A 26,796-nucleotide genomic window follows, 5' to 3' on the forward strand; every position below is an offset into this window, starting at 1 on the left:
CCGTCTCCCCTCCCCCTGATCTCTGACAGACGAGCCAGGGTCCTTACAATGCAAGGCACCATCCGCTGGCTTGTAGATGGCAATCTCTCTAATGTACCCGCTGCGGCTTATCTCTGCCACGCCAGGGGAGAGACAGCGCTCTGTTATTTATACCTTTCTGTTTCTGGCTCATCTCTGCCATTCCTCTCATCTGTCTCCGGAGAGGACACGGGGACCTGCGTGACACACCGGGGCTATTCACAAGCTCTGCTGGGTTTCAGGAGCAGTGTGAATGGCACAGGCCTTGCAGGACTTGGCATCTAGCTCATCCCTTTTCCAGATCCTGGGTTGTTCCCTTCCCACAGCTCTTTTATTATTTCCTGTCCCAGTTTCCCTTCTGCGCCCCTTTTTTGGCTCCTGATCCTCAGATCTGATCACTCAGTGTTGGATCCAGAGGAAGGGGAAAAGATGGCTTACAGTGGTTTCGCCCTCAGTGTGAAATGGAGCAGCTTCAAGGCTGCTTTAACCTATGCTGCCGGCAGTGGTCCCCAGCGCCAGAATCGCCATGGCCCAGCATGCTGTGGCCATGCCCCGTTTTTCCCTGGGGGAGGAGCCAGGACTGGGGTGAGGATGTGGCTCATTATTTCTGGGCCGCTGCTGTTGTTTTAAGGGTGAATCTTCACGCTGGCACAAGGGGCCAGACCAACCTCCCTGTCATCTGACAGGTGCAGCGTGAGCGGCAGCAGGGCCTGGCAGTGCCCCCTGTGGATGAATCTTAGCCCTACCCTAGCGGGGCCATTCAGCTCCCGTGCTCTGCTAACTACTTTCCCTCCTGGCTACACCTGCCAGCAGAGAGGGCCAGTTGGTGCCAACTGTGGTGGAGTTTTGGGAGCTGGGTGCACACCCCATTGCAGGACAGGCTGAGACCCACCCAGCTCATTTCACCCAACCCACCAACCAGCTGATAGGTGGTGAACACACATGGTCACTATTGACCTGGGCTGGATTTCATGTTACCTTTCTTGTCCTTGCCTCTCTCCTTCATCCTCCAGCCTTCCCCAGCACCCATATGACCTCTCGTTCCTGTTTCTCAGCACCAGAAATCTTTGAGCTAAGTTGCTGTGTAACTCTACTAACTACACCTGCAGACAATGCAGCCCCTTGGGCCAAGGAGGGGTGAGGGAGGGGTGAGGTTGCAGACACACCTAATTCCCCATCCTTTGCAGTCCTCCTAGGGGTGACACCAGTGTTATGTTATATTTTACTGCGGTTAGAATCACAGAATCATAGAACTGGAAGGGACCTCGAGAGGTCATCGACTCCAGTCCCCTGCACTCAGGGCAGGACTAAGTATTATCGAGAGCATCCCTGACAGGTGTTTGTCTAACCTGCTCTTAAAAATCCTCAATGGTCTCTCTAGGCAATTTATTCCAGTGTTTAGCCACTCTGACAGTTAGGAAGTTTTTCCTAATGTCCAACCTAAACTGCCCTTGGTGCAATTTAAGTCCATTGCTTCTTGTCCTATCCTCAGAGGTTAAAGAGAACAATTTTTCTCCCTCCTCCTTGTAACAACCTTTTATGTACTTGAAAACTATTATCATGTCCCCTCTCAGTCTTCTCTTCTCCAGACTAAACAAACCCAATTTTTTCAATCTTCCCTCATAGGTCATGTTTTCTAGACCTTTCATCATTTCTGTTGCTCTTCTCTGGACTTTCCCCAATTTGTCCACATCTTTCCTGAAATGTGGTGCCCAGAACTGGACACAATACTCAAGTTGAGGCCTAATCAGCGCGGAGTAGAGCGGCAGAATTATTCCTCGTGTCTTGCTTACAATACCCCTGCTAATTCAGCCCAGAATGATGTTTGCTTTTTTTTGCAACAGCGTTACACTCTTGACTCATATTTAGCTTGTGATCCACTATGACCCCCCCCCAGATCCCTTTCCGCAGGACTCCTTCCTAGGCTGTCATTTCCCATTTTGTATGGATCCAGCCCTGTCCTCTCCATGCATCTCTTTGTAGAGCACTTTCATTCCTTGGAAGCAAGGGCCTCACCCCTCTGTAGGGACTTCCTGGCTTAGGAGTTCTGGGTGCAACACAGTCATCCCCACCACAGGCAGCCTTGCAGTGTATATGGAACCAAGTCATGCTTTTCTGTGTCCCAGGACCATGCTGTTACCTTGGTCTGGGGACAGGGTTCAGCTGTGGTTGGGTTCCATCCACTCTATAAGACGGATTGGTGTTTTACTGTGTTGCACCCAGATCCCCCTCAAGGGTTGTTCCCCCAGTGCAGACAGGGCCTAGCAGGGTACAGATAGGCAGGGTGAGTATATAAAGCTATACGGGAGGACGCAAGAGGAAAAGTGGCCTTTTGGTTAAGACGTCGGGCAAGGACACTGGAGAACTTGGTTCTGTGCCCAGCTCTGCCACTCGCTGATTGTGTCACCTTTGGCGGCTCACTTAATCTCTGCCTCAGCTCCCCTGTTTGTAAAATGGTGATACTGCTTCATAGCAGGAGAAATTCACTAGGTCTTAGAAACTAGGGTGATGAGCACCATAAAGAAGCAATAAACAAGTGTGTGCTTGTGCGGTGAATGTACTTGGCATTTACCTAGCACTTTTCATCGCTAGACCTCAAAGCCATTTACAAGGGAGGTCAGTGTCATTCGACCTATTTTACAGATGGGAAAACTGAGGCACTGCAGCAATACAGTGACTTGGTAGCAGAGCCAGGAACAAAATCAAGATCCCCTGATGGCCACTTTCATGGCCGATGCACAGGACCACTCTTCCCCTGGAGGGAAATATGCATGCATAATAGGGGGTGTGAGGGCGGGCACAGAAGTACCTCTCCTTGCGTGAATGGGGACGGAGGGCAGGAATGCACATTTCTATGTGCACAGGGCTCTGAAGGCAGGAACAAGCTTTCTGCTGATTTACCTAGGTTCTTTGCTAATTGCTCTGCTGCAACCACTTGTGTTCTGCTTGGCTTCTCTGCCTGACAGCGTAAGTTATCATCCACTCTCTCAGAGGCAGTGCGTCGCTCGCCAGCTGCTGACTGTGCACCGCGGGCTTACAACACTCTCCCCCCTTCCAGAATGCACCGGGATAGACGCCGTTTCCTGCGGAGTCCCTCCGTGCAGGCCATTAGAGCTTGGAATGAAAGGACAGAACCGAAGACATGGATGCTTAGGTGACTTAGATACATACCCCAGGCACTATGCAGTTATTTCACAGGCTGGCGGGATAGTGGGTTATTGCTCCAGCTGTCCCTTTTCAGTCTCTAGGGTTCAGCTAAGTTCCTGGTCACTGGTGCAATGCATTTGGTGGAGTCTCCTCCTAGCCGCTAGTGAATAATTGTGCACACATCACAAGAAAACACCGGGAGCCTGGCAGTGTTCAGGAAAGTGGGAGTAGGAGGGGTGGAGCTGCTAGCCAGAGGGGAAGTGCCTAGACTGAGCTGTGAGGAGGAGCCAGGAATGCTGGCTGCAGGTTCGAGTTGTATGTTGGCAGTGTTGTTCAGCAGTTGTGCCCATCAGGACTGTGGTACGGCAGAGCAATGGGGTGCCCCAGTGCTGGCATAGCTGGGAGCACTGCAGGGCCACTTTCAGGTGCATTAACAGAGCTGCCTGAGACAACTAGGACTGGAATAGCAGGGGATGCTGCAGGGGAGAAGAGGGGTTCATTGGCAGAGCTGAGCGGGGAGGCTGGCCAAGCGTGGACCCCACACCGTTCCTGAAACAAACAAGTGTTTCTTGTCTGTAGCTTTGAGGTGCTCCAGAACATTCAGCCTGCCATTTTCTTCCAAATGAATGAGTTACAAAGCTAATGGACGGTTCCCTGCATGCTGCTTCTGTCAGTGTCACCTCCCTTTGCCGTGTGAAAACGATGAGCCCAAGGAAGGGGATCAACAGCGGCCTCACATCTGGGAGCTTGCAGTCCCATTGGCAATCCAGGGGTGATAATATGCCCCAAGACATGTCTGAATCTTTCAGAGGAGACAGACAGACGGATGTGTAAAATCTACACCCTTCCTGGCCTGATACAGATCAGTGACTAAAATCCAATAATGACTGAAAGTTACTCAGATACTGTCGAGATGAGGGTTACACGTAGAGATAGATAGCTGGGGGTGTACGGGGATGGATGTATAGATAGATAGATGTGGGGGGATGAATGGATGGATAAATAGTACTTCTGAAGAGGCCTTTACTCAACTAATGAAATGTCGTCCCCTGGCACTATTGCCCTTACAACGTGAGAAACAATGGAAGATATCTGACCAAACTTCAGAGCTCGCCTTGAGATTCTCTAGCATGCCCCAGGCCAGAAGGGGGCAGAAAGTGGCTCACTAGCCTAGTTAAAGCAAGAATTTTGTGTGCACTTAGCTGATGGATAGGGAATGCATATTTCTTAACAGCTCAATTTTCTGGCCTATGTTATATCTTTATTGTTATTATTATTATTAATAATAATAATAGGTGCCAGCTGTGCCAGTTTTATGGCTCCCAAGGAGATCAGAGAGCTTAATATTAATTCCTGTAATATTTCAGCTCCTAACTGTGCTCAAGCGGAGCCATCTTTTAAAAGTTAACAAAGTTGATTCAACAAGGAAGAATGGAAGGAAGTGAGGGAGCTCTCAGAGCTTCTACCAGGAACTGGCTATTTCAGATTAACAGACTGTCCTCCCTCCGATGGTACCGGGGAGTGAACTTCGGGAGAGGCAAGTGCTAGTTACAGAAGCTATAACGTGGGTATGCAGAGAACCTCACCTGCATACACTGCCCTGCCAATCAGCCTCACCCTGGACCCCCTCTGTGTATGAAATGAGAGGATGGACTCCATGGTCCATTCGATCCTAGGCCTTTCTGCTGGAATTGCCCACAAATGTGTCCATTGTGTTGCTGGGTTTTGTGTCCACTAAGAACTGAGGTGGGATACACTAACCCATTTCACACAGCCATCAGATGGGGAGGAGAATGTTTGAACAGCCCTGTATCTTTCCTGTGAACCAGTCTTTCAAGCCCCTTCTCACTTGAAACGTTCACAGAGGTGGTGCTCTAGATTGAAACACAACAGACCCGCTTCGCCACTGCATCACTCCAGCTTGGCACTGCTGTAATGTCGCTGCAATCCAGGGAGTCGCACTGGCATGGCAGTGGAATCGTGCCACAGCGAAGCAGGCCCGAAAAGTGAAATTTACCCCTCTGCAGCAGGGACAGCGTGAGACCTATGACTTAAGCCTCACTTAAGCTGCCAAAACAGGGCTTGAGCTGTGCTGAATCTCCACACAGGGGTGATCTTCACCCAAAGACGTACCAGTGCCACCTTTCATGCCAGCCAGCGCCACTCTCCGTGTAAATAATTGTCCTTTCCATCTCTAATGGCCCTGTGAGACCTGAGCAGCCGCAGTTTACATGAGCAGTCTGTTGCTTCCTACTGTCTGTGCTTACAGATTCTGTTTGCTTAACCCCAGCGCTGCTCCCGGGTCCAGTCTGTTTGTTTCTCCATTCCTGGCAGTCACTAATGAATGAGATTTGTCCAGATATCAACAAGACGTCCCATTATAAATAGGCAAAAATGCAGAGGCCACAGAGCAGAGTGCGTTAGCAATTAGTCTCAATCTGTGCTTTTCTCTTTAGACAGATGCAGTGGCCGGTGTTACCCAGCAGGGGATGCTACAGCAAAGGATCTGTTAACCCCCATTTTATTTGGTCGCCGGGGGCGGGGGGGAGGTGGAACATGGGAAATAAATTTTCAGCTCGGAAGTAGAATGTTGATTTATTTTGTACCACACTCATTTTAAATGGCCTCAGCTAGTTTCGGGTTTTACAGACTTTGTGGCTTGCGACTTTATTTCCTGCTTCTCTGTCCATCGAAACTTGCTCTCCTTTTAAAAACCCAAAACCCAGTGACAACCTACCGTTCGGAAAGGCCTCCTGTGCTCTTGGGCCTTAAGGTGTTAAAAAAGGGAAACTGATGAACTATTATGGTTTAGGAGATGACTTTACTTTTCCATATATAGTGTTTTTTAAAGTCTGTTACTGCCTAGTTGCAGTGCCAGGAATGAATCACCCATGGTATTGTGCGGGGAAGGTGAACTTTAAAGCCAAAGCTTAAGTTCTGTATATTTAAAAAGATAAACAAAAAAAAAAGGGGGGGGGGGACCTAATGGCCTGGATACCTCCTGCCGTGCACCTTGTCGTGTCCTTTACACACAGTGACTGTGTAGTGGTGCCAGATCAGAAAGGCGCTGTTTTGAACTCACTCGGCACAGGTGCTGCTGGCTGATGGAGGGGCAGGGTGGAGGGAATGGGTCCCCATGTGCACAGAAATGATCACAGGATTTTTTTCTCTCCTTCATGAAAACCAGTAGCGGGGTTGGATTGAATTGCTTCTCCGCTGTGTTGGGAACCCAAGCACACCAGCATGGCGCTAGTCCATGAGAAACTGACCCTAAACAGGAAGACTAGGTTAATTGTTTTAAGTGGAATAAAGATCAAACAGAAAGAACATAGGTGTTGGAAAGCAAATTAGATTTCTCAAATGCCTTAATAATTCCCAGTGTTCTTAGTATTATGAGTAACTAATGGTAGATAGATGGATGAGATGAGATGCAGTGTGGTCTAATGGACAGATGGCTGGACTGGGACTCAGGAAACTTGGGATCTCTTCCTGGCTGTGTGACCTTGTCTGTGCCTCCCATCCCCCTCCTACCCTTTCTTTCTCTTGTCTGTTTGGATTGTAAGCTTTTGGGGGCATGGACACTCTCTCTCTCTCTCTATGTGTATAGTTTATGGAGGAGATGGTATGATGGGATAATATGGTTTTGGCAATTAATTGATCTTTAAATATTCATGGTAAATAGGCCCAATGCCCTGTGATGGGATGTTAGATAGGGTGGGATCTGAGTTACTGCAGAGAATTCTTTCTGGGGTATCTGGCTGGTGAATCTTGCCCGTGTGCTCAGGGTCCAGCTGAACACCATATTTGGGGTCAGGAAGGAATTTTCCTCCAGGGCAGACTGGAAGAGGCCCTGGAGGTTTTTCGTTTTCCTCTGTAGCATGGGGCCCGGGTCACTTGCTGGAGGATTCTCTACTCCTTGAAGTCTTTAATCCACTATTTGAGGATTTCAATAGCTCAGACATAGGTGAGAAATTTATCGCAGGAGTGGGTGGGTGAGATTCTGTGGCCGGCGTTGTGCAGGAGGTCAGACTAGATGATCATAATGGTCCCTTCTGACCTTAATATCTATGAACCTATCTGTATGTACAGCATCTAGCACAATGGAACCTTGATCTCGGTTAAGCCTCTAGAAGCTACAATAATACTAATTAATAGTAGCTAGATACTTGAAGCTGGATCCTGCAGTCTCCGAAAGGGCAAAAGCAAGTGCTGAAATACAGTGCAAGACCCGTATTTCAGTACTCTGCTGTATTACTGGCCCACCTTTGCAGGCTCTAGACATCCAAATTGTTTGGATAAGAATCAGATCTTGTGTGTACCCATCCAAAGTGACTTGGATTCCCATGCCCTCTGTGGTTCACCCTCTGTAGGTTTATCATCATGCACTTATCTCCGACTTCTGCACTATCAAAGCACAAAGGGAAGGACTTGGGAGCCTTTATCTCTGATATTTCCCTCGCTTTTGTGGGTGGAAGGCTGACCCTCACCATTAATTTTTAACAAAGTCTGTTGCATGCAGGAAACACACTGGAGCTTACTTATAATGGGCTCAAACCACACGCTAGCACTGTGGCTCCCTGCACTCTAATGGCTAATTCTTTTGGCATGAGATCCAGTAAGGTGCATGCTCAATAAGCTACTTCTGTGCACTCAGAGAAAGGTCTTTTGTTAATTAGAAAGTGGTTCATTATCTTTGCTTTGCAGAAACTGGAGTCAAATTTGCTCACGGGAGTATCTGAAGGCCACTGGCTGTGTCCTTACTTTATCAGCAGGCAGCGCTGTGCTACTGAGAAGCCAATTCTAGGTCAGCCATAAAAGGGAGGACCTTTTTGCAGCACGCTTTACTGTACAACCCGTGGAATATAAAAGTGTGATTTTTGTGTCTCCAAAGGATATTGATTTTGGGGTAACGCCTTCACATCTTGCCCTTCAGTTGTGCTAGGTACTGATGAACTCAGCAGTTTTAGCCGTAAACCGGTCCGGTGGGGATTCCAGCTTTGGACCTCGGAAGCATGTGGATGTTAACAATTCATCACAGTGCAGAGGAGCCTGAGATGATGTAACGATGCAGTGGTTCACCCCCTTTCTAAGGTCTGGAGTGCGGCGTGAGCTGCAAACAGTGCACTTTAGGGCTGGTTTGTGACTGGTGTGTGCATTCTGGTTATAGTAGACACACGTGTGTGTGTGTGGCGGGGCGGGGAGTGAGGGGAGGAATTCAGGGACACAGAATGTAGATGGAAATCAAAGGAGTGACCATGCGTCAATTTCACTGCCTGCAAACCCATGTCACAGAAACACATGGCTGCAAATTGGCTTTTTAAATAATATTATGGACAGAGGCAGCACATATGGGTGTGACCCTGTCAGTGTCTGCGTGTGTTCATTCTGTGTATATGTGTGTGTGTACACGCACATAAAGGAGGCAAATCCTGCACCCTCCACTGGGGCAGGGGAAGAGGATGGAGGCTTGCACAACTGATTAAGAGAGCTTTAGGGATCTGGGGCAAAAATTGGGGATTGGTCCTGCTTTGAGCAGGGGGTTGGACTAGATGATCTCCTGAGGTCCCTTCCAACCCTGATATTCTATGATTCTATGATTCTATGATTCTAAACTAGGAATTTGGGGGAGATGGTTGGGAGATGTCCAGGTAATCTCTACGCCAGATTTTAACATTGAGAGGGAAGAAAATGAAGTAAGAAAGGATACAGCCGTGGGTAGGAGAATGGACATAAGGAGGAAGGGCAGTATGGATACCAGCCTAATAGGTCATACTGGCGGTAGAGTGTCCGTGTCTAATTGGGTGAAGAAAGTGAGCGAGGCCAAACAGCAAAAATTAAGATGTTTGTACACCAATGCGAGGAGCCTAGGTAACAAAATGGAGGAACTAGAGTTACTGGTGCAGGAAGTGAAACCAGATATTATAGGGAGAACAGAAACATGGTGGAATAGTCGTCATGACTGGACTACGGGTGTTGAAGGGGATGTGCTGTTTAGAAAAGACAGAGATAAAAGCAAAGGTGGTGGAGTAGCATTGTCTATCAATGATGAGGTAGACTGTCAAGAAGTAAGAAGCGATGGAATGGATAAGACAGAGTCTGCCTGAGCAAAAATCACATTGGGGAAGAAAACTACTAGACCCCCCCACCCCCGTGATAGTGCTTGGGGTGTGCTATAGTCTGCCGGGATCTAATCTGGATATGGATAGAGACCCCTTTAATGTTTTTAATGAAGTAAAAACTAATGGGAACTGTGTGATCATGGGAGACTTTAACTTCCCAGATATAGACTGGAGGACGAGTGCTAGTAATAATAATAGGGCTCAGATTTTCCAGGATGCGATAGCTGATGGGATTCCTTCACCAAGCAGTTGCTGAACAAACAAGAGGAGATGCCATTTTAGATTTGGTTTTGGTGAGTAGTGAGGACCTCAGAGAAGAAATGGTTGTAGGGGACAATCTTGGCTTGAGTGATCATGAGCTAATTCAGTTCAGACTGAACGGAAGGACAAACAAAAATAAATCTGCAACTAGGGTTTTTCAAAAGGGCTGACTTTCAAAAATTAAGGAAATTGGTTAGGAAAGTGGATTGGACTGAAGCACTTATGGATCTAAAGATGGAGGAGGCCTGGGATTACTTCAAGTCAAAGTTGCAGAAGCTATCGGAAGCATGCATCCCAAGAAAGGAGACAAAATTCATAGGCAGGAGTTGTAGACCAACTGGATGAGCAAGCATCTCAGAGAGGTGATAAAGAAAAAGCAGAAAGCATACAGGGAATGGAAGATGGGAGGGATCAGCAAGGAAAGCTACCTTATTGCGGTCAGAACATATAGAGATAAAGTGAGAAAGGCTAAAAGTCATGTAGAGTTGAACCTTGCAAAGGGAATTAAAACCAATAGTAAAAAGTTTTATAGCCATATGAATAAGAAGAAAAAAAGGAAAGAAGAGGTGGGACCGCTAAACACTGAGGATGGAGTGGAGGTTAAGGATAATCTAGGCATGGCCCAATATCTAAACAGATACTTTGCCTCAGTCTTTAATGAGGCTAATGAGCGTAGGGATAATGGTAGCATCAGAAATGGGAATGAGGATATGGAGGCAGGTATTACCATATCCGAGGGAGAAGCCAAACTCGAACAGCTTAATGGGACTAAATCGGTGGGCCCAGATAATCTTCATCCAAGAATATTAAAGGAACTGGCACATGAAATTGCAAGCCCATTAGCAAGAATTTTTAATGAATCTGTAAACTCAGGGGTTGTACCGTATGACTGGAGAATTGCTAACATAGTTCCTGTTTTTAAGAAAGGAAAAAAAAGTGATCCGGATAACTATAGGCCTGTTCGTTTGACATCTGTAGAATGCAAGGTCTTGGAAAAAAATTTGAAGGAGAAAGTAGTTAAGGATATTGAGGTCAATGGTAATTGGGACAAAATACAACATGGTTTTACAAAAGGTAGATCGTGCCAAACCAACCTGATCTCCTTCTTTGAGAAAGTAACAGATTTTTTAGACAAAGGAAATGCAGTGGATCTAATTTACCTCGATTTTAATCAGGCGTTTGATATGGTGCCACATGGGGAATTATTAATTAAATTGGAAAAGATGGGGATCAATAGGAAAATTGAAAGGTGGATAAGGAACTGGTTAAAGGGGAGACTACAGCGGGTCATATTGAAAGGTGAACTGTGAGGCTGGAGGGAGGTTACCAGTGGAGTTCCTCAGGAATCGGTTTTGGGACCAATCTTATTTAATCTTTTTATTACTGACCTCGGCACAAAAAGTGGGAGTGTGCTAATAAAGTTTGTGGATGACACAAAGCTGGGAGGTATTGCCAATTCAGAGAAGGACCGGGATATCATACAGGAGGATCTGGATGACCTTGTAAACTGGAGTAATAGTAATAGGATGAAATTTAATAGTGAGAAGTGTAAGGTCATGCATTTAGGAATTAATAACAAGAATTTTAGTTATAAGCTGGGGACGCATCAATTAGAAGTAACAGAGGAGGAGAAGGACCTCGGAGTATTGGTTGACCACAGGATGACTATGAGCCGCCAATGTGATATGGCCGTGAAAAAAGCTAATGCGATCTTGGGATGCATCAGGCGAGGTATTTCCAGTAGAGATAAGGAGGTGTTAGTACCGTTATACAAGGCACTGGTGAGACCTCATCTGGAGTATTGTGTGCAGTTCTGGTCTCCCGTGTTTAAGAAGGATGAATTCAAACTGGAACAGATACAGAGAAGGGCTACTAGGATGATCCGAGGAATGGAAAATCGGTCTTATGAAAGGAGACTCAAGGAGCTTGGCTTGTTTAGCCTAACCAAAAGAAGGCTGAGGGGAGATATGATTGCTCTCTATAAATATATCAGAGGGATAAATACCAGGGAGGGAGAGGAACTATTTAAGCTCAGTACCAATGTGGACACAAGAACAAATGGATATAAACTGGCCATCGGGAAGTTTAGACTTAAAATTAGATGAAAGTTTCTAACCATCAGAGGAGTGAAGTTCTGGAACAGCCTTCCAAGGGAAGCAGTGGGGGCAAAAGACCTATCTGGCTTCAAGATTAAGCTCGATAAGTTTATGGAGGAGATGGTTTGATGGGATAACGTGATTTTGGCAATTAATTGATCTTTGACTATTAGTGGTAAATAGACCCAATGGCCTGTGATGGGATGTTAGATAGGGTGGGCTCTGAGTTACTACAGAGAATTCTTTCCTGGGTATCTGGCTGGTGAGTCTTGGCCACATGCTCAGGGTTCAGGTTATCGCCGTATTTGGGGTCAGGAAGGAATTTTCCTCCAGGGCAGATTGGAAGAGGTCCTGGGAGTTTTTCAACTTCCTCTGCAGCGTGGGGCACGGGTCACTTGCTGGAGGATTCTCTGCACTTTGAAGTCTTTAAACCACGATTTGAGGACTTCAATAGCTCAGACATAGGCGAGAGGTTTATTGCAGGAGTGGGTGGGTGAGATTCTGTGGCCTGCAGGAGGTCAGACTAGATGATCATAATGGTCCCTTAAAGTCTATGAGTCTATGAGGATGAGGGCCATCTGGCTGTGGAATTGGTATGTTTCTGCTGTACAAGAGGGGAAACATGTTATAGAGATGGGATTCTTGTGTAGGGCAGAGCTCAGCTCTGTGAGTCTCCATGAGGGGTGCCTTTGGGTAAGGCTTGAGGCTGGAGGATGTACTGCTATGCAGATCCTATGGCCACTCACCATGGAGCAGCTGTGCTTACCTGCCAGGGAGGAGGATTCCTCTCCACTTAAGACTCAGAGATCCCGGTCCCCAGGTGAGTCACAGGTGCTGGAGAAATTGCCATGCTAATGTGAAGTGTGTTTATACTCGTGTACATGTTTGCATACTCATCTGTGCAGTGAACACATTCATATCTTAGAACGTGTGTGTGCATCAGTATCTATGCAGGTGTGTGGGTATATTTTGATGCCTTATACTATAACGATCGGGACATGATAAATAGACAGACAGACAGATAGATACCCTATTGAGCAATGCTGCCAGTCTACATGATCATATTCACTGCTCAGATGCTGCAGTGATGGGTTCTCGTATGGTTGCCTACAGGAGGTGGACAGCTGTGGAGGGGGTGTATTTGAGCATGCAGTGTGCATATTTTCCATATGCACACAAGTAACCGTGTGTGAGATGTGACCAGCCACCCACCTCGAGCCATAACTTATTTGGATGGCAAACCCCCGCACACACCATCATTAAGGTGCTTCTCGGAGCTGCATCGCTCTGGGCGAGAGGAGAGGCAGGAGAGCTGCGGGACTCAGTGTCCTCTCATCTCCCCAGATCCAGCAGCCAAGTGCCCCGTCTCCCTGGGGGACCTGTGAGCACTCCCCTCACCGCTGGCACTCAATCCCAGAAACAGCTGTCCGGAGCTAATTTATTTCCTAATGCGTCGGCAATGTTAATTTATAAATTACACTGGTAATTCGAGCTATTATTAATTTCAGATGGTGTAGGGCAGGCCTAATTAAAATATGACACCAATTGCCACACATATGTACCAAGGACTACCGTTTAAAATTAATAGGAATATTAAGTGTGACACTGGTCTCAGAGATGCTTTGCACAGTAATTATAGCAGCCCGGCTGCAGGAGATCTGATAAAGTCGATAGTGAGATTTCAAAGAAATAAATACAAAAATCCCACTCTCTCCCTGTTCCGGGGCTATTACGGAAAGCTGCTGCTGCTTTTTTTTTTCCTTCTTCTTCTTCTTCTTTCAAGGTCAAACACACTTTTTCATTTGAAACAGGGCACAGGAATGGCACCACTGGACGCACAGATTTAATAACCTGAATATTTTTTTTAATACGAGCTACTTATGAACATCAGGTAGGGGCACAGCCAGTACCAAGAACCAGCTGGCCCCCTCTGTGCTGCAGTCCCAGCTTGCTGGTGAAGACGCTTTGGAGAGGTTTGGCACATGGCTGGGAGACCTCCGAGGACCACTGCAGGAGGTGGTGGTGGTGGTTCAGTAGATGATGCTCTTCGGCCGGCCCTGAGCCAATACAACAGCTTGGTGTTTGAGGGTGGCTGAGTGAAAGGGGCTGCGGTTGGTGGTTATTGCATGACCAGTGTCACGCCCTTCCATCAAGGGGCAGGGTTGGCTCTTCATTCCTGGCCCATAAACATGCCAGAGAGCCTGTCTGTGACAGCTGTCAATGCCCAGGTGAGGCATGTATTTTTTTTTTGCATGAACAACAGCTCTTTGTCCTCAGAATATGATATTCCATTTCCAGTCCATAATTTGAAAAGATGGTTCTGTTCCTCCTGATGCTTAGCTTTTGTCTGTTGGCCACCCTACTAGTTCGCTCTAGACTACTGGGGGTCCTTCTCCAAAGCCTCTTTGGTTTCCATCAGTGTCACTGTTGAAACTGGGAGCTCGTGCAGCATGCTAATGGAGTCGGTGCCCTGATCCCCTTCCCCCAACTTGCTGATGCTGGGGATATATGCCCAGCGCAGGGTGTCAGCCAACACCGGAAGTCACCCTGGACAACATCTGATCTCTGCCGGGTAGTGCTGGAGGTGCCTCAACATACACTGCCGTCTCTTTGGAGCGCTAGGAAGGAGCTTTGCCATGATTGCCTGGTGGGGTTTCTGATCTGATTGCACTATTACTGAGTGGCCAAACATGCACTCTCATGGAATCGCTCCACTCCAAATACCTCAGCCAGAAGCTCTTTTTCTATTTGGGTGTACCGCTGTTCAGCCTCTGACAAGGCTGTGATGGGGTGTATCAGCCCCACACTGGTACAGCAGGGGTTAACCCTTCTCTCTTAGCCGAGGAGACCACACACACACACACACACCCCCCCGGCTCTGCTGGGTATGCTCCTGAGGGAGGACTGCCTGCACTCCAAGACGCAGAGGCCAGCCAGTTGGAGACGGACCCCGACACACCGGCATGGGACGTCATGGAGAGGGGAAAGACTGGAGAATCCCAGAGAGGGAGGACTCCAGAGACTTGGGTAGGAAGTGACCCGGGGAGGTTTTGCGGGGAAACCGGACCAAGGTCGGTGTGTTTCAGTTGGACCCCTGCCAAGCTGGTGGCGGGCAAACCCACCTCCGATAGGGCCCTGGGTTGGGACCCGGTGGAGAGGGTGGGCCTGGATCCCCCTATCCTGGCCGCTACCCACCCTGGGGTGATGGCCCCGCTCGCCACTTGTATTGACTCTGGCCATTGAGCCGCACTGCCCTGACAGCAAGGGCTGTGGTATTGATTTTGGCTGATAAGCTGCACTGCCCTGCTATCAAGGACCGCATCAAGGACTAAGGCCCCTGGGCCGTGCAGCCCCAAGACCCGGGGCTCCCCTTCAAACTTGATTGCGGGGTGCTGAGGCACCTCTTCCCTGCCCCCACGGGGTGATGGGGTGTATCAGCCCCGCGACAGAGGCTCTGCTGGCATAAGCGACAAAAGAAGAGCATCACCTTTCTCCGATGCATCACCCTGGAGTCTCAGTGGTTCTCCTGGCTGGTAGTACTTCAGGACAGGGGCATCTGTTATAATTTGTTTCACAGTGTCAAATGCTTGCAGTTGGGGACCTGCCCAGTCCCATTCAGCATCCTGCCTTGTGAGCTGATGCTGCAGTGTGGACAGTGCTGTATCGATTTCATAGCCACTAGAGCTGGCATGTTTTCTGACTGCCTTCAGCTTTTTGGGATCTGTTTTCAGTCCCTCTGCTGTGAGCAAATGTCCAATATATGTCACCTCATGTTGTCTGAGTTGCATTTTTTCTCAGTTGAGTTTTAAGTTCTTGTCCCTGCATCACTGTAGAAAAAACTTGTTGTTTTCTGCAGTGGTCCCAGTCAGCTCCTGAATCACTGCTCCCTTCACCTACAGTAAGGCTATCATCTGCAATTACTTTCACCGCAGGCAGTCCTTCCAGCGCTTGGGCAAATTTTCTCTGCAACACCTTTGGTGTTGGGCTTATGCCCGTCAGCATGCGCAGCCATCTGTGGCAACCAAATGGCATTGCAAACATTGTCAGCATACCGGACTCTATCCAGGCTCATGTGCCAAAACCCATTCCTCACATCACAGAACACAAAAATTCTGGCTTTGGGAGGTTGTGGGCAGTGAATAGTGGCATCTTTTTAATACTCAGTTGAGTGGCTTTGAGTCTAGGCAGATGCATAATTTGCCTGATAACTTCTTTACCACCACTGTGCTGCTTACCCAAGCTGTGCTGGCCTCTACAGGTGCTACAATACCCCTGCTCTGCAGGCTTTCAGGCTCCCTGTGTACTGGATTACATAGTGCCATTGTAATTTTCCTTCATGGTAAGCACACCAAATCCACAGCAGGGTCTAGTTCTAGTTGCAACTTTCTTGCAAGGCCTTTGAAAATATCCCCTTGTGCTTCTTAAATGGTCTCCATTGTCCATGGTTCTCCCTCTTTTGCATTGCAGCTGAACCTGATCGGCTCCATCGCTTGCATGGCCATATTTCCCAAGAGGGATCTGTGGTGCTTACCTTTTACCACCACAAGGTTGAGCTGGAAACAACTGTTATATTTTGGATCACTTGTTATAAGGTCACATTTTCCTATGGGCTGCTTTGTGCTCTTTGTACATTATTTGCTTGCATCTGCTGTTTGTAAAGCACGTGTTTGAGTCCAATTCACCCCAACAAATCAAATAATCATAAAAATGTAGGACAGGATGGGACCTCAATAGGTCCTCTAGTTCAGTCCTCTGCACTGAGGCAGGACTAAGTATTATCTAGACCATCCTGACAGGTGTTTGTCTAACCTGCTCTTAAAAACATCTAATGACAGAGATTCTACAACCTCCCTAGGTAATTTGTTCCGGTGCTTAACAACCCTGATAGTTAAGAAGCTTTTCCTCATGTCTAACCTAAATCTCCCTTCCTGCAATTTAAGCCCATTACTTCTTGTCCTTTCCTCAGTGGATAAGGAGAACAATTTATCACCCTGCTCTTTGTAACAACTTTTTACCTTCTTGAAGACTGTTATCATGGCCTCCCTCAGTCTTCTCTTCTCCAGAGTAAACAAACCCAATTTTTTCAATCTTTCTTCGTAGGTCATGTTTTCTAGACCTTTCATCATTTTTGTCACTCTTCTCTGGACTTTCTCCAATTTGTCCATATCTTTCCTGAAATGTGGGGCTCAGAACTGGACACAATACTTCAGTTGAGGCCTAATCAGCTTGGAGTAGAGCGGAAGAATTACTTCTCGTGTCTTGCTTACAATACTCCTGCTAATACATCAGAGAACAATATTTGCTTCTTTTTTTTTTTTTGGCAACAGTATTACATGCTTGGCTTATATGTGGTTTGTGACCCACTATAACCCCCAGATCTTTTTCTGCAGTTCTCCATCCTAGGCAATGGTTTCCCATTTTGTGATTGTTCAGTTGATTATTCCTTCCTAAGTGGAGTACTTTGCATTTGTCCTTATTGAATTCCATCCTATTTATTTCAGACCATTTCTCCAGTTTGTCGAGCTCTAATTCTAATCCTGTCCTCCAAAGTTCTTGCAACCCCTCCCATCTTGTTATCATCTGCAGACTTTATAAGTGTTCTCTCTATGCCATTATCCAAATCATATATGAAGATATTGAATAGAACTGGACCCAGAACAGATCCTGGTGGGGTCCTACTCGACATGTCCTTCCAGCTTGTCTGTGAACCATTGATAATTACTCTCTGAGTATGGGTTTCCAATCAGCTTCCCAATGATTTTTCAGTCACGTTGCAGGAGGCCCTGCTATCCAGCTGAAATCGTGCAGGGCGTTTCCCTGTTCACATCGTTGCTTACACAGAGGTTGATATGGTCTCTTGTTGCCTTCCTGTCCCAGTAGCCTGAACTTGGGATGCTCTTGGACCCAAAGAGAGAGTCATGACGTCACCACCACTGTCTGATGTGCTGTCTCGCTCTTGTACCTGTCTGAATGCATCTTTTTGAGACCTTCTGCTCTTGGGCACGCTGCTAAAATGGTCCAACTTGCCACGTTCCTTGCAATGCTGTATTAGCGCAGGGCACTTCTTTATCCGCTCCTGCTGTCTCCCACTGTGGATACATCTCGTTTCGGGTACAGACCCCTGGCCATCGGCTCTCCTTGGCTGTTTTCTCACTGCATGTACCATTGGGCACGTTGTGCCTGTAGGCTTTTCACCCTCTGGCTTGGTCTCTAGTGAAAAATCTGGGTTGCTCCACAATTTCATTCTGCTTTGGGGAAAAATAGCTCTCCAGAGGACCGCTGTGAAGCTTGGGACCGTGGTGAGTGTCAGAGTGCTGCAGACCTCTCTGCCTTGTTCCCCAATAAGGCAAAGTAAAAGTTTTACTTTCCTGCTGTTGTCGTCCCCCTGCATGGCCAGGCCTGTGTACAGCTCAAACTCCGTCTACTGGGTCCGTCGCGGGGCCAGGTTTCTGCTGGCAAAATCCAGGGCTCTGGGGGGCTTCAGCCCAAGCTCCATGGCCCACACTGCCAGCTGCTGGTCTGCAGAGAACTCACAGCTCCCACACCGCCCCCGTGATTCTCTGTCAAAGCAGGAGGGTGTGCACAGGTTAAGCTGAAGTGGAACTTATTAAATTCTGGGCACTGCTGTGTCCCTGTGTTGCTTTCAGCCTAACTCCCTGCATTCCTTGTTTTCCTGGTGTCCCAGTTACTGCAGGGAATGTGGGTCCTCTGACTCCAGTTCCACTGACCATGATACCCAGCTGTGGTGCGCTTGGCATGCTAGCAGGGACTGTATCAAAACAAAGCTCTCCAGAGAGCACAGCCCATAAATGTGTGGCTAAATCTTCAGCAGAACTCAGCCCATTTGGTACTGTTTGGAGCCCTGAGCTCATTGGAAAATCTGGCCCTGGTTGTCTATAAAGATACGTCAGCCCTTCCCCCTAAATTAAGGGAAAGTCAGGCCTGGAGTCCTGGGACAAATTCCAACATGGGTGATCGCAATCTTCTTGCCTTCGCTCCCACCATCAGAGTCCAATTGTGCGTGGTGTCCTGCACTTCCTCTCGTAAAGCCGGGAGCTGTTTTGCTCGTAGTATGAAGCAGTTGCTACATTTCACACCAGAAGGGGTAGCATTTCTGTGCTGGATGAACTGATAACTGAGTGTGTGTTGTGATCCTTCAGGATGGGAAGGTGCTTTCCAATGGTCAGATCGTATTAATATCAGCTGATGGTAAAAGGTCCTGGACAAGGGGAATTTCTTGGCTCAGGGTCCTTCTGATATTGGTGTTTAGTTATGGAGATTCAAGCCTGGCGTTTAGACCAAATTGGAATGATCTTTATGGTTTGATGAGGCAGCCTGTTAGCTGAACCAAAGGGGTAGCTTGTTATCCACTGCTCCCCCTGTATAGATCCAACATGAAGAATCCCATGTGCAGTGGGTGCCCGAGTCCTCTCGGAGGGTGAACTCTTTAGGATCACAGTCCAGGGGCCTTGCTAGAGAATCGACCGTTTCCGTAGGGCCTGATAAATGAATTTCCCCTCTTGACCCAGAAGGGAATGTTTTCACACTGCAGGCTCCAAACCAATGCTACCAGGGTGGAAGTGGTCTTCTGCACATGGGCCGCCATGGGACCCTACTAAACCTGGCTCTACAATTTCTTATTACTCCGTGGCTGGACAATAGCACTTGAGTTTCTCTCTTGCATCAGACAGAGAAAGGGGTGAAGAGGAGGGTTGGGGAGAAGGGGCCCATGTTAAGAGCTGTGTCAGGAAACCCCACTGGCACTGGAGGTAGGTAGAGCGGCTGAAGGGCCCCCCACACCCTCGCCTTTCAACACACGTAACTGTTAACCCAGGTGTGGAGCTGCTCCCTAGCCCATGTTCTCCTTCTCTTTCCGGCCCCTGCAGCTGTGGGTTTCGTGAGCGAAGACGAGTACCTGGAGATCACGGGGATCACCAAGGAGCAATCTGGCGAGTACGAGTGTAGCGCATCCAACGACGTGGCGGCTCCCGTCGTCCGGAGAGTGAAAGTCACCGTGAACTGTAAGTAACCTCGGGTGCCAGCTCTTGGCTGCAGCACAGAGGGGACGCCGGGGGCAGGCGGTTAGCAGAGACAGGGTGGCGGGCAAAGGAAGGAGAGCACCCCTCAATGCGGTGGGGAGGGGAGGAGACCATTGTCCTCTCACACTCGGGCTGTATCGCTGCCAAAAGAGAGGGTGCATGGTCTGGGTTTGTGCAGAGGACTCGATGTGTCTGCAAGTGGTTGGGGCTGGGAAGGGCTGTGGGGGAGCTGGGTGTGTCTGTCGGGGCGGGCTGCGTGTATCCTTGCAGGAGAGGGGGGGTGTTTGTGCAGGGGGCTGGGAGAGGGCTGGGCTGGGGGCACCCTTTCAGGGAACGGGGGGTATCTGTGCAGGAGGGGAGGGCTGGGCAGAGCTGGGTGTCTCCTTGCAGGGGGCATATGCAGAGTGGGTTGGGAAGGGGAGCGCATGTTTTCTTAGCAGATGTCGTTCCACCCATTTGTTTGGTTTTTGAATTCCGTTTTTTCCCACTCCCCCACCTCCCTGGCTCTCTGTGTGCACAGGGCTTTCACAGCCCATGGTGAGATGCTGTGCTGATAACCTCTGGGGAGAAGTGAAGAGGGAAATGAGCAGCAAGTGGGAATTTATAAACAAATAATGAGCAGAATGCTGCTGCTAAGAGAGTGGGTGAAGAAAACTCATCCCTCCTGGCACCCTACTCCTCTGCACACACACGCACGCACTCAGACACACACGGGCACAGACCCACGGGGGCATGCCCTTCCACAAACACACACTGTGGTCCACACAGGAGCATCGGTGCTCAAAAAGCATACACGTCGGTGCGTGCGTTCACACACATATGCTCAAATACCTGTGCATGAGCTCACACTCATGCAAAAACATGTGCACGCATTCATGCTCATGCACAAATGGGCATGTGCTCTCATACGTGTACAAACACGTGTGCTCGGGCTCACACACATGCACAGACAAACGTGTGCATGAGCTCACACACGTGCACAAACAAACACGTGTGCGTGCGCTCACCAGCGTGGACATGCGCACTCTCACGCAGGCTCATACATGCACACGCAAAGTCACATGCACTCACACCAAAGGAACAAAACTGTTAGGAGTGGAGAGAGCCAGAGGCTCCAACAAGCATGTGGTGCTGGTGAACTGGGGCAGACAGACGGAAGGGCCCACGCTGGTTAGAGACACAGAACGAGGTTTGGGGTCATTCCCTTCCCATCTGCCTGAGTGCGGGGCATGAAGTTCCTTGCAGGCCTGTAGAACAGCACTTGAGTGGCAGGAACTGGGCACCGGCTTGGGGAACAGGCCTCGTGTTGGCGAGGGGAGGGCGGCTGGCACAGGGACCTTCTGCCGGAAGCTGATTCATTTGGCTTAGCCCACGAGGTGGGGAAGAAAGAGAGGCTTGCGGAGTGAAGGCAGAAAAGAAGGGTTTTCTGAGGCCCCGGGGAGAAACCCTCACGCCCTCATGTCCCCGCAGACCCGCCGTACATCTCAGACGCCAAGAACACCGGGGTGCCCGTGGGGCAGAAGGGCATTCTTCAGTGCGAAGCCTCCGCCGTCCCCGCTGCAGAATTCCAGTGGTACAAAGACGACAAAAGGTAGGTGAATCTGACGGGGTTTGGGAGTGGAGGGAGATGGAAAGGCCTTGCAGGTGGCATCCGCCCCAGCAGAAAAACTATCTACCGCCTTTCCCAGGGGATTTACCTGCATCGTCTCCTGGGCTGGCTGCCCTTTGCACTCCACTCACCTTGCACAAAGCAGGAGTGGTTAAGCCTTCACGTGAACTGCAGAGCCTGTTAGCACCGGAAAAGGGGGGTCAGCAACCTGATTTCACCTTGTCTTTGTGACCGCTAGGCTCTCACTGCAGGAGAGAGGAGGGGGTTGGAGGTGGGGAATAGACTACGCCCTGGTTATGCTGTTGTAAGAGGCACCAGGATTCTGCTGTGATTCCACCCCACCTCCCCCTGCGGCAAAAAGAGCCATAAAACCAGCATGTCAAGGAAGGCGCAGGGAAAGCAGCTGGCCTCTCCATCCAGTGCATCCAGGTGCAGTTTCCAGGCAGGGGAAACAATAATTAAATATTGAGCATCTCTCGGTCCCGGGTGTTTTAATTAAATGATGAGGAGAACAGAGGAAGCCAGATTGCCAAGCCATTTACTCTCCCCGAATCTTGTTTAGCCCTTTAAAAAGAGGCTTTTGCAGAGACAGAGAGGCCAGCGCTCCTGGGAGCAAAGGGAAAAAGACCAGCAGCTAATGAGAGATGGGCCCAAGGTGGAGTGTTTAGATCCAGATGCAAACTTGCCCGTAGTTCAGAGACTGGTGGCGTTCAGGTCCAGCTGACTCAGCCCTTTATCAACACAGGAGCCAACCAGATCCAAAGTCTGATCTGGATTCTGAGCCAGATTTCCCCCCAACTTGGGTAGGGTTCGAATCTGGATTTTTGTACTGGGCCCAACTCGGCACTAATAACCGATCTGAACAGGTGCTGAGCACATGCAGTACCCATCCATTCCAACAGGACCTGCAGTTGTTGACACGTCTTAAAATCAGGCCATGAATTTATATTTAATTCAACTCTTTCTCCACAATATAGAGTATCTGAACTCCGAGGCTAGTTTTCCTGCCAGGGAATGGATCTTCTGGGCATTTGTTTTCAAAGTGGCCTCAATCTGCACTCTAAAGTCGGTTACCTTGAATTCAGATGTGCATGCCCCATGCTGCATGTGTAAATGGCATTTGTGGGCCGAAAGGGGGCAGCATGATCCAGTGGTTACAGAAGTGGGCTGAGAGTCAGTTAACCTAGCTTCAGTTCCTGACTGCCAATGTCCCCTTGGATGACCTTGCGGCAAACCATTATGTGCCTCCTTTTCTCCATCTGTGCAATGGGAGCAAAAGTAATTCCTCTCCTTGGTGAAGATTGCGTGGCTCCTTGCCTGAAAGTGCCGAGAGTATTACTGGAAGCACGAATCCAGGCTTTGGGGGTATGTGAAAATGCAGCGGCTTTAAGACTAAAGATGCTCCCGGTCCAGTTCCTTTGAAATGGCAGACGAAATGTAAGGCCCTTATCATGCTAGAATGAGGCCCCAATGGGAAGTGAAGAAGGATAGTCTGGTGACTAGGGTGCTAGCCTGAGATTTGTGAGACTCGCGGTCGGTTCCCAGCGATGCCACTTTTCTGTGGGACCTTGGACAAGTCACTTAACCTCTCTGTGTTTTGCTTCCCCCTCTGTGAAATGTGGATCACAGCATTGTCCGACTTTATGAGGGTGTGGTGGAGATAAACACATTAAAACATCTTGTGTGACGCTCAGATCCTATGATAATCTATCAGCATAAGATTAGATAGATCTCTCTTTATGTAGGCCCTACACCAACTGTGAGGGTTGTTTCATATGTTAAGCACATCCTAGGAATGGAGAAATGGGTTTTAAATACTAATTGAAGGATATTTTGCCATCAGGCTATGCATTTTTCAGAAGCAGGCCATATTACACTGACCTTTAAACCACTAATATGAATAACATTCATATTCATATTGAAGCCAAATGCTACTGAGAGTTGTCAGATGAGACCCAAAGCAAGCTGGGGTGGTGGTAATGAAGAGCCAGCACCCACTGGGAGGAATTAGCTAGTAAAAAAAGACCAAAATGCCTGAAGAAATAGAGATGCTGGGGAGGAGGGCGAGTGAGTTGTAAAACGAGGAAACAAAAAATCAGTGAATGGCAGACCTGCAAATGATGTCACGCCACACTGCGTTTAGCCAGAGAGAGGGCAGCACGATCCAGCTGTGACCCATCTCCTCGGCTCGCCTTCTTCCTCCCTGCCCTACACTCTGGTTTCCTGTAGGTAGCGTACTTGGAGCTAGGGTTGGAGTTCTTATGGGTAGGGCTCCCTGCACTTGGATTAAGGTTCTTAGGGCTAGGGCTCCCTGCCCTAAGGTTAGGGTTCCTAAGGGCCTGGTACTTGGAGCTAGGGTTAGGGTTGCTGTGGGTAGGATACCTGGAGCTAGGGTTGGGGTTTCTATGGGCCGAGTACTCAGAGCTAGGGTTAGGGTTGCTGTGGGTAGAATACCTGGAGCTAGGATTGGGGTTCCTATGGGCCTGGTATTTGAAGCTAGGGTTGGGGTTGCTGTGGGTAGGATACCTGGAGCTAGGGTTGGGGTTCCTATGGGCCTGGTACTCGGAGCTAGGGTTAGGGTTCCTATACATAGGGCTTTGTGCCACTTCACAATCTTCCCAGAGCCTAGCCAGGCACATACCATGCTCTGCTAGCCGGAGAAGGGCTCTCTGGAGCGGGTTTTCCTGGGTCCTAGTTTGAATCAAACGACAGGATTAAACTCAGCACTCCCTTGGCAGTAAGGGTGGAGCAAATAGATTTGGCTCAAATCAAGGGAAGACTTGACTTTCTGACCTTTTTCTGAGGTCAGAACTTTGCTGGAGTTCTGGAGGAGTTGGTGACTGGAAGAAAGTCTCCAGTGCCTGACATCTCTCCAATCCCCCTGTCTCCAGTCCCACGCAGGGCTCCTTCCTCTTCCAGTTGTCCCTCTGGTCTTCTCTTCTCTCTGTAGCACCTCAGCACTGTCCCTTGAAAGCGATGCCAGCTCCTCCCATCTCTGTGAGTCCCTGCCAGACCGTTTCATCCATCCAACATGATGTCCCAGGCCTCTTCCTCCCACTATACAATCCTCACTCAGTTTCCTCCAGCTCCATCTACCTCTCTCCGGTCTCCCCTCTGTGAAGGTCTTTGCAGGCACCAGGGAGCTCAGCAGCATGTTTGCAGAACCCCAAACCACAACTCCACTCAGACCAAGACCGCTGTGGGTCTGCTCTCTGATGTGCCCTTGAAAGCATGCCTGGATTTATCTGCAGTGCCGGGGCCCAGTGGACACACTGCCAGGGGTTCCCCCAGAGGCCTGGGGGGATAGATTTTAAGGAGAAAGGGGGTCAGGAGAACTCATTAGGGAGGCGTGAAGGAAGCAGTCCATGGAGCAGGAGGTTAGGCCACCTGTTGGGGTTGTCAGATTTGGAAGGGAACAAGGGGATCATTTTTAAGGCGGAGGGGAGGGGAGAGGAGTATAATGCTGGCATGGAGGGAAGAAGCAGAGAAGAACAGGGGAAACCCCAAAGTGCTTTCGGACTCATCCAAACAGGATCTTAATACCTAGCACATGTTCAGACGGCTCAGTCCCTACATGCCAGAGGACTGGAGCCGTGCCAAGGTCATGTGCTTATTTCTCATATATGGACAAGTCTAAAACAGGCCCCGGAGGCTGTCCTTTTGCTGGTAAAGAGTTGCTGTTCCCACATGGTGATCATCGCCACCTATGCTGGGAGATTTGCAAGCCCCAAGACTGTTCTGCCATGGTGGCTGCTCTGCTTATCTGCGGATACTTCTTGTTCTAGCTCAGCCCTGAGGCAGTCTGAGTGTGGTCTGGCGGATAAGGCAGAGGATGGGACTCGAGACTCCGGTCCCAGCTCTGCCACTGACCTGTTCTGTGACCTAGGGCCATTCATTTCATCTCTCTTTTTCCCCACCTACCCTTTGTCTGTTTAAATATAAGCTCTTCAGGTCAAGGAATGTCTCCCTCTCTTTGTCCAGTATGGTGGAGCTCTGATCTCAGGTGGGTTCCCTAGGTTTTACTGCAATACGGATAAGAGCCCAGGGCATAGTTAGCAGCCCCTTGCTCTGACCATGTCTTCCATTCTGAAGGTGTTACCATGTTCCTTTCCCCTTCTCCCCTTGCCTCAGGCTGGTAGAAGGACAGAAAGGGGTGAAAGTTGAAAGCAAAGCCTTCTTCTCCAGACTGACCTTCTTCAACGTCTCCGAGCAGGATTACGGGAACTACACCTGCGTGGCCTCCAACAAGCTAGGAAATACCAACGTCAGCATCATCCTGTACGGTAAGTAGGGCCAGGTGCAGGGTGGGGAGAAGTGAGTAGGGAGAAGCCAATGCTAGGGGGAGGGGATGGAAGGATGTAAACCCTCAGGGGTTGTTTTTTCTGGGTGTTGCTAACAGACAGGGCTGCCTCAGTGTGGAAACTCCATTCTGGAGAAGTGGAGATGTCATCAGATGGGATGCGTATTTCTTATCGATTGTTTCTGCTTTGGTAGGGTTCTGCAGTTGCAAGGGGCAGATCATGCATGCTCAGCTGTTATTCCCAGGTATAGTGGGACCAGGAGCAAGGTGGGCTACGCTACCAGTGTAACACCTTGCAGATGAGTGGCCTCTTCTCCGGGCAAAAGGAAATCCAGTCTCCATGCTTGTTTCACCCCAGTTTCTTCCACTCATGCCCTTCAGTTCTGACTTGTTGGAAACCATTCCCCCAGAACTTCATCCTCCATGTTTGTTCATTCCTGGGTTTCCCCAAATCCTGCTGTCCCAGTATGCCCCCAGCGCTGACCTGGGAGGGACCTCCTGCATTGGGAGAGGAAGTCTTCTCCATCTCCATGCAACCCTGGATTTGTCCACACGCTACTTTCTCCTTCCTCTCCTTGAAATCCCTTCCTTGATTTGCTCTCGTCCTTTGTCTCTTACCCTATAAACTTCTCAGAATTGACCTAAGAGCTGGCCAGCTGAGAGCTCCTAAATCAGAACAACTGTCACCCCACAAACAACCTAGGCTTGATTGAAGTTGGACATTAAGATCTGAAAGGGCTTTGTGAGAGTGAGTGAAACCTGTTTTGGCTGAAATAAACCCACCTACCTCATTGCCCCAAACACCTAATGCATGTTTCATAAGAGTTGGATGAAATTTTGATAGCCCCTCACCCGCATTATGTCCCCATGTTCATGGCACCTCAACGCTTCAAAACAGGTCCAGACTAGGGAATACAAAAAATGGCAAAATAGCCAGTTTGTGTTGTGTTTTTAGCCTGATCAGAAGGAATCAGGAAGCCTGCAAGAAAGTTTGTCCAGTTTCTCACTACCAGACTCAGGTTTGAATATGGCAAGGTCCAAGGGTGTTCTCGGCCAAGCTTTGCTTTGAAACTTGGAAGCATTGCAAAATTTGGATCCAGATCTGGTTAGGGATTCCAATCACCCCTGAAGTTTGATATTTACCGAGCTGGGACTTGGAGCCTATCTCTAGTTTTCAAGGTAATAAACTACAGGAGCACCCTTCAGG

At 48.9% G+C, this 26,796-nt stretch overlaps 1 protein-coding gene across 8 annotated transcripts in view; it reads left to right on the forward strand.

Annotated features, from left to right (window-relative positions):
• The window catches only part of NTM (neurotrimin), a 680,889-nt gene that overhangs the window by 632,600 nt on the left and 21,493 nt on the right, over positions 1-26,796 (forward strand). For all 8 annotated transcript variants that reach the window (XR_012155901.2, XM_073320725.2, XM_073320731.2 and 5 more), the window contains 3 exons: positions 19,528-19,662; positions 21,151-21,271; positions 25,421-25,572. Coding sequence is in view for 7 of the 8 variants with exons in the window: in XM_073320725.2 (XP_073176826.2) it covers positions 19,528-19,662; positions 21,151-21,271; positions 25,421-25,572 (408 nt within the window). In the remaining variant the exon portion in view is untranslated. The remainder of the gene's footprint in view (positions 1-19,527; positions 19,663-21,150; positions 21,272-25,420; positions 25,573-26,796) is intronic.

The sequence above is a fragment of the Lepidochelys kempii genome, chromosome 22, assembly GCF_965140285.1.
Source record: "Lepidochelys kempii isolate rLepKem1 chromosome 22, rLepKem1.hap1, whole genome shotgun sequence".
NCBI lineage: Eukaryota > Metazoa > Chordata > Testudines > Cheloniidae > Lepidochelys > Lepidochelys kempii.